The sequence below is a fragment of the Ipomoea nil genome, unplaced genomic scaffold (assembly GCF_001879475.1).
Source record: "Ipomoea nil cultivar Tokyo-kokei standard unplaced genomic scaffold, Asagao_1.1 scaffold0579, whole genome shotgun sequence".
NCBI lineage: Eukaryota > Viridiplantae > Streptophyta > Magnoliopsida > Solanales > Convolvulaceae > Ipomoea > Ipomoea nil.
In genome coordinates this window covers 389,320-406,020 of record NW_017617007.1, presented here as the reverse complement: position 1 = coordinate 406,020, position 16,701 = coordinate 389,320, and the positions used below count along the sequence as shown (strand labels likewise).

Genomic DNA, 16,701 nt, shown 5'->3' with positions numbered 1-16,701 from the left:
AATAAACCAAGTGTCCACAAGGAACCCATCAATCACTGTTATAGAGCAGTCCCTGAACTAGGGTCCCAACTAACGTACAATGCAAAATTACCTCGCCATACATCGGCCACGAGCCGACCACTACCACCCCTCTCACAACCAATCAATCGGTCGCTATATATGAAACCGGCCGCTAGAGGACCTAAATATTGTCGCTACCACCGAAAGACAGGTCATACCACCGAAGAATGCATCACTCTACAAAAGGAGATTGGAAATCGCATCCATAGAGGAAGACAGGCCACTCGCTCCAACCTGTGGTCACGACAACCCACGGAACCAGCCGAGGATCCCGTCCATAGAGGAAGACAGGCCACTCGCCCCAACCAGTGGTCACGACAACCCACGGAACCAGCCGAGGATCCTGTCCATAGAGGAAGACAGGCCACTCACCCCAACCAGTGGTCACGACAACCCACGGAACCAGCCGAGGATCCCGTCCATAGAGAAAGATAGGCCACTCGCACCAACCAATGGTCACGGCAACCCACACAACCAGCTGAGTATCCCATCCATAGAGGGAGACCGGTCACTCACCCCAACCAATGGTCACTACTACCCACGCAACTAGCAGGGGACATTATCCCTACTGAACAAAAAACAGAACCCTCACCGGAAAGTCCTAGCCGGCGAGACGACGACTGCGAGGAACAAGAAGACCAAAATTGAAAACACAAGCCCATAATTCGCTAGGAAAGCAATACTTACAAATTCAAACCAAGAAGACACATCCAGAATTCAAGGCGGTTCAAGAAACACTATCAATGGTTGTGAAAATAATCTCGCATGGTTAGTTATTATGTACAATAGATTATCATATTATAGAATTTTAATAAAGTCATCAGTTCGATCTGAAAGGATTTCCGTGCCTACCCTTTACATGAAGTAAATGCATTCAAAAGCCATGACAAGGAGGAAAGATTGCGGGTCACTCGCACCCTGGTAGTCCTGCCACCCTTTAGAACAGGCACCACATAAAGACAATAGGGAGCGTCACACGGCGATGACCTCCAATATACATAAAATCATCCAGAGTAAAACAATCAAACTAATAGAGACAACATACCTCCAATATCAACAAACTACCTCAAATGCCTCTGGCGGTTAGTTTGGGCAAACTGCGCGGGTGGGTTGGTCACCTCAACTGGTCATCCAGACTAGTCATCCTAGCTGGTCACCCTGACTGGTCATCTAGGCGAACTAGTCATACCGACAGACCTTTCCACCACTCAATGGTCGACTCGTCTTCTCACCACTCTGTGGTCGACTGACCTTCCCCCCTCCTAGTGGTCGACTCGTCTTCCCACCACTCGGTGGTCGATAGACCTTCTCACCTCTTAATGGTCGTCACGCATAGAGTATGAATCAAATTATAGTGAAACAAATGCATATAACTGTTGGAGTAAAGAACCCGACAATATCAAATAACAGGGAGTTATGGGTGAAGGGTTTAGTGTAGAGTCTAGAGGTTATAGGAAAGAAATCTGGTCGGTATAGGGCATAGGGCCAAGTCTAGGAGTCATCAAGGTATAGAAAATGGACGGCAGAAAGTAGTCAAACGAAGTATGGGATATTGAAATAGAGAACGGGCAATGTTCTCTAAAGCCAATGACGGAGTGGCATACTGACAGAGAATGAGTGACGTTCTCAAAAGTCATTGGCGGATGGATGTATTGGCAAAGAACGGGATGCGTTCTCAAAAGCCATCGGTTGATGTGCATACTGGCTGAGAACGGGTGACGTTCTTAAAAGCCATTGGCGGATTAATATACTGGTAGAGAACGGGCGACGTTCTCAAAAACTTTTTGGCGGTTGGGTGTACTGGATGAGAATGAGAGACGTTCTCAAAAATCTTTGGTGGATGGGTATACTGACAGAGAACGAGAGACGTTCTCAAAAATCTTTGGTGGATGGGTATACTGACAGAGAACGGGAGACGTTCTCAAAAAATCTTTGGTGGATGGGTATACTGACAGAGAACGGGAGACGTTCTAAAAAAATCATTTGGCGGATGAGCATACTGGCAGAGAACGGGAGACGTTCTCAAAAGCCATTGGCGGATGGGCATATTGGCAGAGAACGGGAGACGTTCTCAAAAGCCATTGGTGGATGAGCATATTGGCAGAAAACGGGAGACGTTCTCAAAAACCATTGGCAGATGGACATACTGGCCGAGAACGATAGACGTTCTAAAAAATCTTTGGTGGATGGGTATACTGACAGAGAACGGGAGACGTTCTCAAAAATCTTTGGTGGATGGGTATACTGACAGAGAACGTGAGACGTTCTAAAAAATCATTCGACGGATGTGCATACTGGCAGAGAACATGCAATGTTCTAAAAAAAATCATTTGGTGAATGAGCATACTGGCAGAGAGCGGTGCGATGTCCTCAAAAGCCATTGGCGGAGTAGCATACTGACAGAGATCGGACGATCTCAAAAATATTTTGGCAGTTGGGTATACTGGTAGAGAACGGACGATGTTCTTAAAAGCCATTGGCGGATTAATATACTGGTAGAGAACGGACGACGTTCTCAAAAAATCTTTGGCGGTTGGGTGTACTGGATGAGAACAGGAGACGTTCTAAAAAATCTTTGGTGGATGGGTATACTGACAAAGAACGGGAGACGTATAATAGAGAAATAGTCACACACGTCACAAACAATGGTAATTACCTATATAGATTACTATAATAAACAAATTAACATATATATATATAGATCAGTATTATAAAAAAAGGGACGAAACCTTTTACATAAGATATATTACTATCAATTAATTAAAATATAATAGAGAAATTATATTAAAAATTTATTAGCTAAAAATGAATCTAAAGTCCATAAGAACGCTCCCCGATGACTATGAAGGACTCCCTAGACGGTAACGTCATCTAGAAGTGTAATTCAGAACGATATGATCCAATTCACTTCTCGCCCAAATCCAATTGAACTTCAAATCACCCTTCACGATCAATCAAACCCTCATACGTAAAAACAAACTCACCCCCGATTCTGTCGGAAACTCAGACTCCTCCTCTTTGCCTGAATCGATGGCGGGTAACACCCAGCTCCCAGCGACGGCCTCCTTGTAAGACGTTGTTGCCTGCATAGCATTACCCATCACTGCGTTCGATGGTTCATGATTCGTCGATTAAACCATGGCCACCAATGGTGTTTCAGTACTGCAATGATCGATCCAGACGTAAACTATGATAGATCCATGGCCACCTCGCCATGCATCTCTAGGTAAGGTTCCCGAATATCAACTCCCGATCCCGTTGCCTGGTTTACCAAATACCAAGCCTACCTGTCTCATCCCCTCCGCGGGCGTCTCCGGTACGATCTCCATCATTGCGTCGTCGGATTGGCATCATGATTAGATTTCTTTGTGCTGCATTCCAGCAGATCGTGGTCTTCAGTTGCAGAGAGCATTTTCCAAACATGAGAAGATCCAATAATACTCATCCCATTGCGGCATATATAATATGTATTTATAATTGATTGCTAATTTTATGAAAATATATATGGTTAATTAAGTATGGTTTTACAAAAATATCCCTAAGTTTTAGGGGGAAATTTTTTGTGTCATGTGTATATTTTATCATCCTACTAAGCATTTGACCTTCTTCATGGTGATGTTTTCTTGATTTTATTTCGTAACATGTCGGTTACTATATTTAAAAATAATACAATATTTTTTTTTGTTTAAAAAAATAATGTTTTTCATTTTTATTTTAATAATTTCAAATAAAATAATTACTTTAAATTTTTTTTTTTTATAAAAAAAACAGCCTCTATGGCTGGCCGGAGACTAAGGGAACCGTCTCCATGGCTGGCCGGAGACGAGACCATCCCCACTGCGTCGTCTTCGGACAGCCAGCCATGGAGACGAAGGATCCCCTTCGTCTCCGGTTGGCCATGGAGGCGAAGGATCCCCTTCGTCTCCGATTGGCCATGGAGACCCCTTCGTCTCCAGCTAGCCACCGAGATAAAGGGCCGCCATGGATACCCCTTCGTCTCTACAAGGTTTTTTTTTTTTTTTTTTTTTTTTTTTTTTTTTTTAAATTTTAAATAATTATTTTATTTTATTGAAAACAATTATTTTATTTGAAATTATTAAAATAAATTTAAAAAATTATTTTTAAATACAATACCCGACTCGTTAGGAAATAAAATCATGAAAACATGACACCAGAGTGTCAAATGGTTAGTAAGATAATAAAAATAATAAAATATAAAGTAATATATACACATGACAACCCAAACATGTTGTTAACTTGCTAAAAACACTAATTGCATTTTTTTCCAGGTTCATAGATGAATTTGGAGCTTATTCGAGTTCGGTGGCTTAATTGCTATTCCCAAATAGTTCAATGGTCTATTTGTACCTTTTCCCTAAAATAAAATATATACATGGCAATCCAAACCTGTTGTTAACCTGCTAAAAATGCTAATGACACTTTTTTTTTACAGGTTCATGGATGAATATGGAGTTTATTCGAGTTCGTTGGCTTAATTGCTATCCCAAAATAGTTCAATGGCCTATTTGTACCTTTTCCCTAATATTATTTTTTAAAAAAAAATTTCGTGATTATTCCTCAATTTTACCTAACAAATATAATGTGCATATTAGATATTTCTTGCGCAAAACATCAATAGAGAAAGCATAAAAAGGATTGAAATAGTTCTTTTAATTTTTCACATACAAATCTTTGTACATTTAATACTCCGTAATAAAATTGTGACCAAAAGTTCCCTTTTCCGCCAACTATAAATGAATTCGTTTTCCAGAAACAATAAAAAAGAAAACAAAATAAATACTAAAAGCTAGTTAAAGGATTGGAACGGATGTGAATATTATAGTCTCTTTGCCAGCTGTGGCTGACATAATAATTAGATAAGTATGCGAGTATCTAATGCGAAACATTACCCCATAATATCATCAAACATCACCAATAATAGTCAGGAGTCGGGAGTTAATCCAAACATTTAGTACAAGAGTCGTTGCACTTAACATGAGAACCGTTATAACCAAAGTTAATTTAAGCAATTACTACTAGTTGATAGGAAAAAGTACATTTAGATTATGAGTCAAAGTGTAATTTAGGACGTAATATTATGCCTCTCAAAACACTATAACTTTCGTGGTACATTAGTCTATTTTGCTTTGTCAAAATCACCTAGTGTTAAGCATAAGGTGAACTTAACATAAAAGAAAATTGGGTGGTCTTGCACATTCTTGATTCATGTTTCTTTTGGTGTTTCTATTTGGGGGAATTTAGGGAGGAGAAGAAGAAATTTGAGAAGAATGAGGGTTCTTGAAAATGACCTAAAAATGAGATTGTTGAGCTTGTTCAGTGGTTTTGTAGTGGGATTGGTAACAAGCTGTGAAGCAGAACAAGAATAGACCATACTTATAGCTATTGGAGAAGAGATTGGGATATTAGCTAGGGTGGGGCTTAAACACCTCAACAAAGATTTCTGCTTTATTGGAAACAAAGGACTCTTTGAGCAACGCCTGTGAAAACTCAAATCTAACTTAATTCATTGCGGGTTTACTTTTTTAAGACTTACCTCCGACTCATCACCACTATTACCCAAAAAAACCTCGATTCATGTGGAATGATATTGGGAAACTTTTTTGTCGTCGATTGAGAAGAGGAAGCCTTCAAGTTTCCAAGGAAGAATAAAGTAAATAAAATATTTATATAACTAAATTAAGGTATACCATGTTATAAAGTATACAAATATACGACCTCAATTCTATTTGTATAATTATTGTTAGGAACCTAAGTCTTGATAATGAACATGGGACTCAGTAAAAATAAGGAGGCACTTGATTGATCACAATCTTCACGCGTATGAAAGAAGGTATTCTAATTATTTTTTTTTTTCTTACTAAGCAATAAAAGGTGTTCAAACCAGAACTTTTGAGGCACAAGAAAATGTCAAATTTCTCAGGTTGATTTCTTGAGAAATTTACGAAGGGAGTAAATTTATTTTTAGTTTGTAAAAATTTTCTCATAAGCTTTGCAATTGTTTTATCAATAATCATCTGGTGGCAACTAGGGATGGCAATGTGCCCCGTCCCCGTCAGAGACGGGGATGGGGACGGGAAAAAATTTTGGGGATTGGGGACGGGGATGAGGAATTTTTGAAATTCCCCGACGGGGATGGGGATACCCCTCCCCGCCCCGTCCCCAAATAATATATATATAATATTATATATTATATTATTGAATATTTGAATGTTGATTGTTGAAGGTACTGTCTACTGTGTATATATACATTTTTCTTGTATCTTCATTCACTGCTTTGTATATGTACATTTTCCTTGTATCTTCATTCACTGTTTTTTATGCATATTTTTATTCACTGCTTTGTATCTTCATTGAATGGCAGAACAAATTGACTTCATTGCATTTTCTATTTTGGATTGAAATTGGAACTTCGTTAGTTCGTATGTTATTACAAATAGTTGAATGTTAATTGTTGAAGAACTATAGTTTTTAGAATAAATCGGACTTATAGATTTCAAATTTTTTTTTTTTTTGAAAAAATATTTTAATTTAACTATGGAATGATAGGGGATGTGAATTCCCCGTCTCCGCCAAATTTCCCGCGGAGGGACGGAGAATTTTTCAATTCCCAGCCGGAAATGGGGACGGGGACGGGAACGGGGAGTATACTCCCCGCCCCGCCCCGTTGCCATCCCTAGTGGCAACGAATGAAAGTTTTATTATATTTAGACATTTCATTCTCTATCCTCTTAAAAAAAAATCAGTAATGAGGTAGTTTATATGAAGTTTTGTAACTTTCATAATCATTACTCATAATGATAATAATAATAATTTAAATTATTTATAAATTAAATATTTGTATAATTGATCAATCAAGAATTTATTTCACCACCAGAAGAAGGTCTTTTGGAAATAGCAAATATCTTCTAATGTTCCAATCCTTCTGGGAAAATATTCTGATATCCCATTCCTTCCGGGACTTCTTATGATTCCCCGATCCTTCAGGGAACTTCTTCCTATTCCCCAATCATTTCAGGAACTTCATCGAATTTTTCAAAATTTACCAGAGTGATCAATTCATAATAAAATTCTTACCAAATAAATAATATTTGCTTTTCCCAAATAAATAATATTTTGGAATAAGGGTCAAATAGGCCACTGAACCGCACACAATAATGCAATTAGGCCATTGAACTCAAAAAAACAACAATTAAGTCCCTAAACTAACCCATTTCAAACAATTTGTTCAATTTGCAGGTTTTCCCCTTTCTAACAGGTCACCCAATTTAAAATATGTTTAAAAATATTTTTTTAAAAAAATTAATTAAAATAAACTAAAATTATTTATTAAAAAAAAAAAAAAAAAAAACTAACTAACTAACTTCGTCTCCGCCGGAGACGAAGAACGTATCATCGTCTCCGGCCATGGAGACGAAGATCCGTTCTTCGTCTCTGGCCGGAGACGAAGATCCATTCTTCGTCTCCATGGCCGGAGACGAGAGACTCTTCGTCTCCGGCCATGGAGACGAGGAGACTCTTCGTCTCCGGTCAGAGACGAAGAAGGGATCTTCGTCTCCGGCGGAGACGAAGTTTAAGGTTTTTTTTTTTTTTTTTTTTTTTTTTTTTTTTTTTTGTTTAATAAATAATTTTAGTTTTTTTGGATTAATTTTTTTTTTAAAAATTATTTTTAAAATATATTTTAAATTGAGTGACCTGTTAGAAAGGGGAAAACCTGTAAATTGGACAAATTGTTTGAAATGGGTTAGTTTAGGGACCTAATTGTTGCTTTTTTGAGTTCAATGGCCTAATTGCATTATTGTGTGCGGTTCGATGGCCTATTTGACCCTTATTCCTAATATTTTCAACTTAACAATACCAAATTATTATTTATGCTTCCCGTAAGTAAATATGTTTAAACCAATAGAGAAAATATTATTTTTAATCCATCGACTATAATACATGTATCAATTTTAGTTATTGACTATTAAAATTTTTAAATTAGATGCATAACTATTCAATATGTATCACATTTGGTCTTTGACTATTAATATTTTCAAATTAGGTGCATGACTATTCAATATGTATCACATTTGGTCTTTAACTATTAATATTTTCAAATAAGGTGCATAACTATTCAATTTGTATCACATTTGATCTTGCCGTTAAATTTTTCGGTCAAGACACCGATAATCGACTAATTTATTTAATTTTTTATTTTAAAAATTACTTTAATAATTTTTAAATTAAAAACTTTAAATATAAAAAAATAAAAAATAAAATAGAAAAACGACGGCCACCACACCCCCTCCTCCTTCGTCTCCACCGGAGAGGAAGGAGGAAGGGGGAAAATAGAAAGCCGGCCATCCCCTCCTCCTTCGTGTCCGGCGGAGACGAAGGAGGAGGGTGGGGGCCGACATTTTTGTTTTTTAAAGTTTTTTAATTTAAAAATTTTTAAAATAATGTTTAAAATAAAAATTAAATAAACTAGCCGGTCACCGTGATTTTGGCAAAAAATTTAATGGCAGGACTAAATGTGGTACACATTGAAGAATTATGCATCTAATTTGAAAATATTAATAGTCAAGAATCAAATGTGATACGAATTGAATAACCATGCACCTAATTTGAAAATTCTAATAGTTAAAGACTAAAATTGATACATATATTATAGTCGGAGACTAAAAATGATATTTTCTCAAACGAATACATTCAACAATTTATGTCCTCAAAAAAAATTACATTCAACAATTTACTATATACATATCCAACAATTATTGCTTATCTTTTAATTTTTTTTTAAAAATCATAATAATGTTTAAAACATTGTTGTTTGTGGAAAATCACGTACACATAATATTTGCAATGATGTATTGATTAGATGAGTTAATTATTGATTAGTCTTTGGTTAGGACTTAGGATGAGTTTCTAGGAAAAAACTGGTAATCTAAACAATTCAACTGATACTAATTTTCTGTAGACAACCCGACGAGAATGGCGTCGCGTCTCTTCTCTTCTCTTGCTTCAGGGGCAAAGAGTCCTCCTCCTCCTCCGCAGCAAAGCACAGCAGTTCTCGTGAGAATGCGACGGCGGAGTGAACCGGTGGTTGTGGAGCTCTTATCATCGCCTCAGCCGGAGCTGCTCGTTGACCTAGAAGTGCCGCCGGTAAGGGACGGGCGGGAAGTTTGGAGGGAATCATACCAATGGTAACTCAACTCAAGATTTCCTAATTCCTATCTAATTCTGATTTCCTATATATCTAATTTGAAACTTTAATTACTCAGGCTCGGCGGGAAATTTCGTATCATACTAACGGTTTTGCTATATCCCAAATTTGATTTCTGATGGGATTAGGAAACAAATTTAGTATATATGTATTATGTATATGATTCATCCCTATGTATACGCAACACACATATACTCAATCTTCATTCATTCTTAACTAGAGTTTCTTTAGATTTTCTATTGTTCTGAACTCATCTTTATCTGCTATATATTCAGTTTTCAATACATACCTTGTTGTCTGGTGTTTGTTTTCATCATGGCTCGTCTTAAAGACTTTGCTGACATTACCTTTCCCGTGGGTTCTTGTAGATTTGATTATCTACTTGCGGTGTGTAAGCAAGAGAGATTACTACTTGAGAAAGAGGAACAGGAGGATAAGCAAGAAAAGAAAGGATGCTACAATGAAGATGATGATCAGTCCTGTGGGGTTGATCTCAATAAGAATTTGATCACTCCTTCAAACCATACAGTGCCTGGTAAGGAGGAATGGAGGAAAAAATTGATGGGATCATTTTATGGCTACTTATCTTGGCCGAATGTTTTGAAGTCCGAGGTGCAAAGTACAACACAAAGCAACACCCCAGAATCTGATATTTCACATTCCAGTGGCAGCGATGACAGCAGAGCTTCTTCAAAGAGGAGATTAAAGTCTGATGAGGTTGCGGGAAATGCTGTGGCAGAGAGGATCAATTCCAAGAAGCGAAAGAGGGGAAGTGGGGTGCCCAACAACGGTCCAGAACCACCACCAGGACTACCGGTTGAATTCAGAAATTTTATTCTCCAAAGGGCTGGTAACCGGGCAGTATGTGTCGAGAAATTGGTGATTCAAAAGGAGCTTACCAAAACGGATGTAAACGGCACCCAAAATAGACTGTCAATCCCAGCGAGGCTTGTGAGGGAGGAGTTTCTTACGGAAGAAGAGCATCTTCTACTTTGTCAGCGCAATGGGAAGAATGTATGTTCTATAGATGAAGTTCCATTGATAACACCAATGATGGAAGTAGCAAAGGTGAGCTTGAGGAGGTGGGAGATGAAGAAGGAAAGGGGAGTTTCCAGTGTATCTTATGTCATAGCTAATACTTGGAATGAAATAAGAAGACGGAATAAATTTGAAAGGAAGATGATAGTTCAATTGTGGGCTATTCGGGTTGACGTAGATTTGTGGATGGCTCTAGTTAGACTGTCTTGACCTTTTAATCAACTTACCACTTCAATTTAGGAGATACAAATATGCTCTTTGTATATGCTTTTTTGTCTTTTCGAAACTAATTCAACAGAGTTTTGAATTTTGTTATGAATTTCTATCAAATACTGTTCAATTCATTTTGAATGAGAGTAGGGGTTATTTTTTATTATTATATAAATGCTCTTATTTGTGTTCTTGAATTCATAATATCAGTGCAGCTTCTTCTTCTGGATGTCTTTAAATTGAGTGATTTCAATTTTCTGTTTCTGGGACTCTGTCCAGATTTTTGGGTTGTATTTGATCTTATAGTCTGTCAGCCAATGAACACATGTATTTAATTTTACAGTGATGAGTTGAGTTACATTAAAGTATATATAAGAGTTAAAGTTTCAAGGAGGAACAAATCTTGAAGTTGCCAAGATGAAGTTGATGAAACTTGGATCAATGCTTTCAATCCGAAGGGAGGTAAGATGTTTTGCTAACCTTCTCAAAAGTTTGTTACTAGCGGCTACTGTAATTGTTAATATTGTGGTGGATTAAAACAGTGTGTTTATCTGAATCTTTTTTCTTCTACTATTTTAAATTTTCTGGGGTTGTGTTGATTTTGTGCAGTTTTATCCCTCTAATCCTTCCTCTTGTCATTGAAACACAAATTTCTGCTATGAAACCAACCTAGTAATAACATCTTGTTCATTTTGGAACTTGAAAAATTAATAGTCAGTCACGCAAAAAAATATAAATTGTTCACTCCAATTTAATTATATTGAGTTTACCATAACTAATGGAGAAAGCTATAAGCATTAGCACTAACTTTACCTCCCATCAATGGTGCTTAACCACTTAGACGCTATCTAAAAAATTAAATAATTCAAAATAAAAGGAAATATTAAAGGCAAAATTTTTAAAAAATCATAATATTGTATTCCACAATTCAATTCTTTAAATTTGTAGACCATTACCACCATTCATATTCAATGATATAATTAGGGATAACAATTTTTTTTCTGCCTCACAATATCCATTCGAATTCATTTGCATGGGTTGAATTTTATTGGGTGATAGTGGGTGGTGGGTCTTATAAAAGTAAACCTGCAGGCCGCAGCGGGTTAGGTTGGATTCATAATATATATATATATATATATATATATATGTGTGTGTGTGTGTGTGTGTGTGTGTGTGTGTGTGTGTGTGTGTGTGTGTGTGTGTGTGTGTGTGTGTGTGTGTGTATGTGTGTTTCGAGTGCATCATTTTTTGTTTCAGTACTTAGTTTCTCCTTTGAATGCACATCTTTGTGCCTTTAAGTGCAAATTTTTGGCCTTCAATTGCACATTTGCACGTTTTGTAGCCTTCAAGTGCATGTTTTCCTTTCTAAGAGTGCATAATTAATTTTCTTCGAATTTTTCGCCTAGAGCGCCTAGGCCGCATAGGCGCGATTTTTGCAACAGTGATTGCACGTTTTGTAGCCTTCAAGTGCATGTTTTCTTTTCTAAGAGTGCATAATTAATTTCTTTCGAATTTTTCCTTTTAGTGTCCTTTTTTTTTTTTTTTTTTTTTTTTTTCTCCCTTGTTTTCTAGTGATCATCTTTATGCCTTCAAGTGCTCAATTTAATGCCTACGTAAAGTGTATGTGTATCTTATTATTGTGTAAAAAAATACTTAGCATTCAAGCGAACCCCATTTTTTTCCTTCTGTGCAGATTTTTTGCCTTCAAGTGCACAATTTTGGACAGTATTTGTCATATATTGTGCATTCTTTTCAATAACATAACTGAACTTTGTATTACCGAATTAACCGAACTGAAGTTTTTTCGATTAATCGGTCGGTTAAATCCTAAAAATAATATATATAATAATAAATCTAATTAAAATAATACATATAATAATAAATCCATAAGAAATATACAAAAACAATACCATAACAACATTACAAATTTATAGGGATTTTACATATTAGATTATTTATTTATATGTTTAAAATTTTGGTTAACCGACAATTTTGAACCGAATTAACCGTTAACCAAATCAAATCATCAAAAAATATCATTATGTTCCGAAAGGACTAAAGAGTGGTCAAGTGAGTGAAGCATTATTTGAAGATCATTATCGAGTTCGATTTTTGTCAACACTCTCTCGATTTTTGGGCACATATAAAATAATGATTGTGAAATTTTCTCTTCACCAAAAAAAATAAAAAATAAAGAGAAGACATCTTGATAATGGATCGATCTAGATTAGCCTAAAGAATGTTTTGTGAAAATCATTTTCCAAGAACAAAGACCACATTAAACAAATTAAAAATAGGAAAAATCTTAGAATACATCATATGATGTTGTAATGGATATGCCAACTCTGGAAGCAAATAACAATTATAAGGTTAGATTCAAGATGATAATAATTAGTGCACTCTAATCATATATGTTATTTAACTAAAAGAAAAGAAATTGAGATTTCATTAGTTTTTTTTAGTCAATTAACGCATACCACATTTAAGGACAAACAGACTGGCCTTAGTAGTTTACATTTTATTTTTTAAAATAATACGGTAGGAAGTAATATAGTGGTGGGAGACATTGTCCCAATAATGATAATGATAATGATAATGATAATCTATACTATATATAAAAACAAAATCCTTGAACTTTAACTATCCGCTGAATTCTTAAAAAATCTCGCTTTCTAATAAAATATATTGTTTTCGACTTTCATATTCGTACTATAATTCATGGTTAAAATTCATATTCTAATATTATAAAATAGTTTAATACAATTCCTAATAGAATATATTGTTGCTACTTTCCTATTCGTACTATAATTCTACATTAAATTCCTATTCGTAATACAATAGGACAATCTATATCTATATCTTCTATAATATATATATATATATATATATATATATATGTAAAATCCTCCTAGTCAAGTTTTCCTCCCAAAACTTAGGGACATTTCTGTAATATCATTCATTTAATAATAATCATAACAACAACAACAACAATAATAATAATAATAATAATAATAATAATAATAATAATAATAATAATAATAATAATAATAATAATAATAATAATAATAATAATGTTATTACCTTAATTACAAATTATTATACTTATTATACTTTCCTTTTGAATTAGTATTTCCCACCTATAAATACAAATTATACTTTTATTTGTACTCTATATTGTTCATCATCATCATCGTCATCGTCATCGTCATCGTCATCGTCATCATCATCATCATCATCATCATCATCATCATCATCCAAGCAAAACGATATACAAAATAAAATTAAAAGTAGAAAAAAAAAATATGAAGAATGATGTGGGATCATTTTGATCTCACATTGAAAATGTTTGGAAAGATAGAGCTCTTGAAAATGTTTACAAACATAATTGCTTGCCCATCAATGTGGGCAAGTAGTGAGAAGTCCAAAGTTTTTTTTTTTTTTTTTTTTTTTTTTTTTTTTTTTTTTTGAAATAAAGGAAAATTAAAAAATGGAAAGGAAATATTTCAATAATAAAATTTTACATCATCAAGTACTAAAGGAATATTTTTAAAAAAATAGTAAATGTAAATTAAAAATGGAACGAAAATATTTCATTAATTGACTGAGAATGAATCTAATATTACTAATTGACTGAAAATATAAAAAGAAATGAATATTAATAATTGACTGCAAATAAAAAATGCTCCATAATTGACTAAAAAAGAAGAAGAAAGAAATGGTCAAATCATTGCATTTTAATTAAAAATGGAATGAAAATTAAAAATTGGAGGAAAATATTTCAATAATAATATTCTACATTATCAATAGTAAATGCATATTTTAAACAATAGTAAAGATAAATTAAAAATGGAACGAAAATATTTCAAAATAATATCTACATCATCAATTAAAAATGGAACGAAAATTAAGTAAAAATATCATTGCATTTGATATTCTAATTGACTAATTGATTAAAAATAAAAAAAGAATAATTGGCTGAAAATGAATCTGATATCACTAATTGACTGAAAATATAAAAGGATAACTAATTCAGTAATATTCTACCATTATATATTTTAACCTAAGTAACACGTCCTGATGGATTGAAGGTGTTAGCTCTAGAAGAAGATGAACAAGATTGTGTTGTAACTACCAATGTCGTCTACAAAGAGGTTTCAATAATGTGTAAATATAATCAGTGATATTAAATTTTTTTTTTAATGAAAAAATTGTTATATATCTAGACAAAAAAATATCTTCCATACAAATGAATAAGGATACCAATTCATTTCTATAACTGAGTTGTTAGAGAACGAGCTCATTTGCCAAATTTATCAAAATACTAAATAATGATAAATAAAATCTTCAAAGTTATATCACTGTATGCGTACATCTAGACATTAGCTATTAATTTGAGCAATTATTTGCACAAATTCAAGCAATGATAACATCGATATATATAAACGATCCAAACCATATTTTTAATTGCACTATATAATATTTGATGTTCTAATTTAAATAATTATATATCGATTCATATATTCTTAATATATTACAAAAAATTCATTATATGCATCGCACAGGTGCAAATATTAGTATTATTAAAAGTAAAATCATTCTTTTAGCATTTTCCCGCCCAAACTCATTGTATTCAATTATGGTAAATTATGGAATAATTAATGATGGTAATAGAAATCCTAGAAGAATATAGAATACAAGAATATTTAATTATGATTATATTATTATTATACCTCACAGAATAGAATACAATAATATTTCATTATGATTATACTATTCTTCCAAAAGGTTGAACCCCAACCCTAAGGGATTATGATTATACTATTATTGTGCCTCACGGTCATTATATATTAACATAACTTGACATGAAAACAAAAATAATATTATAATAATATGAGTGGTAATAATAATATCTAAAAGCAATCAAGTGTTAATAATAGTAATAATAATAATAAGAACGTACAAATTATAACATATAATAAAACATAATAATTATAACAAATTATAACATTTAATTATGGCTTTTCATTTTTTAAATTATTTATTTATTTATTAGGAGTGTTTGGAAAATATTAACCCAAAATGTATATGTGTTGTTTCAGTTTTTAGTAGGAGCAAATTGCTGAGTTATTAAATAATATTTTTGATGTTTTGATTAAAGATAAAATGTTAAAATGACGAATTTGATAAAATTTTGATGAATTGTCAATAATCAAACAAGGCCATTATCTAATAATTATTATGGTATTTAAAAAATTATATATATATATATATATATATATATATATATATATATATATATATATATATATATATATATATATATATATATATATATATACTCGGAAAATAATTTTTGAAAAATGAGTTATTATTTAAAAAAATATTATTCTTTTTAATATTTAGATGCACAGTAGCAAATTGTCTAAAAGAAAATTTATATTGTTATTATTATTATGTAATAATGTAATAATAACATAAAATAAGAATAAAAATAATATTAATAATATAATAATTCATCAAAAGAAAACTATATACAAAATTAAATTAAATTTTTTTAAAAAAAAAAAAAACAAAACAAACGGGAGCCGGGCTACCTTTGTAAATGGTGTGGGATCATTTTGATCCCACATTGAAAATGTTTGGAAAGAGGAGCTCCGTGCTCTGATATATATAAGAGGAGCATTGCTCCTCTTCCAAACATAATTGCTTGCCCATCAACGTGGACAAGTATTGAGAAGTCAAAAGACTCTTATATAAAAAACCTTAATGACTTCTCATTTTAGTTTTTTTTTTAAATTAATTAATAATTAATTAATTAATTTATTATTTATTAAGGGGTTTGGGAAAAGATTAATCTTAATATTTCCCCAAAATGTATATGTGTTGTTTTTGTTTTTAGCAGTTTGGATCAAATTGTAGTGTTATTAAATAATATTTTTGGTGTTTTGATTAAAAACAAAATGTTAAAATTGAGGATTTGTTAAAATTTTGGTGAATTTATCAATAATCGAACAAGGCTATTATCTAATAATTATTATGGCAATTAAGAAATTAATTGTATGGATATTAAAGTTCGTTTGGAAAGTAGGAATAATTTTTGAAAAATGAGTTATTTTTCAGAAAATATTTTTATTTTCAATGTTTGGTTGCACAGCAGAAAGTTGTGTTTG

The 16,701-nt window shown here is 33.1% G+C and overlaps 2 protein-coding genes across 2 annotated transcripts in view; both read left to right on the top strand.

Moving 5' to 3' along the window:
• Nucleotides 1-9,023: 9,023 nt before the first annotated feature.
• Nucleotides 9,024-16,701, top strand: part of LOC109174274 (B3 domain-containing protein At5g24050-like) — a 61,111-nt gene continuing 53,433 nt past the window's right edge. Inside the window, exon 1 of the mRNA XM_019323520.1 lies at nt 9,024-9,132. The gene's annotated coding sequence lies outside the window, so the exon portion shown is untranslated. The remainder of the gene's footprint in view (nt 9,133-16,701) is intronic.
• LOC109174275 (putative B3 domain-containing protein At3g24850) lies at nt 9,126-10,672 on the top strand. Its single transcript, XM_019323521.1, has 2 exons — nt 9,126-9,222; nt 9,652-10,672. The coding sequence occupies exon 2, from the start codon at nt 9,845-9,847 to the stop codon at nt 10,529-10,531; it is 687 nt and encodes a 228-aa protein (XP_019179066.1). The 5' UTR covers nt 9,126-9,222; nt 9,652-9,844; the 3' UTR covers nt 10,532-10,672.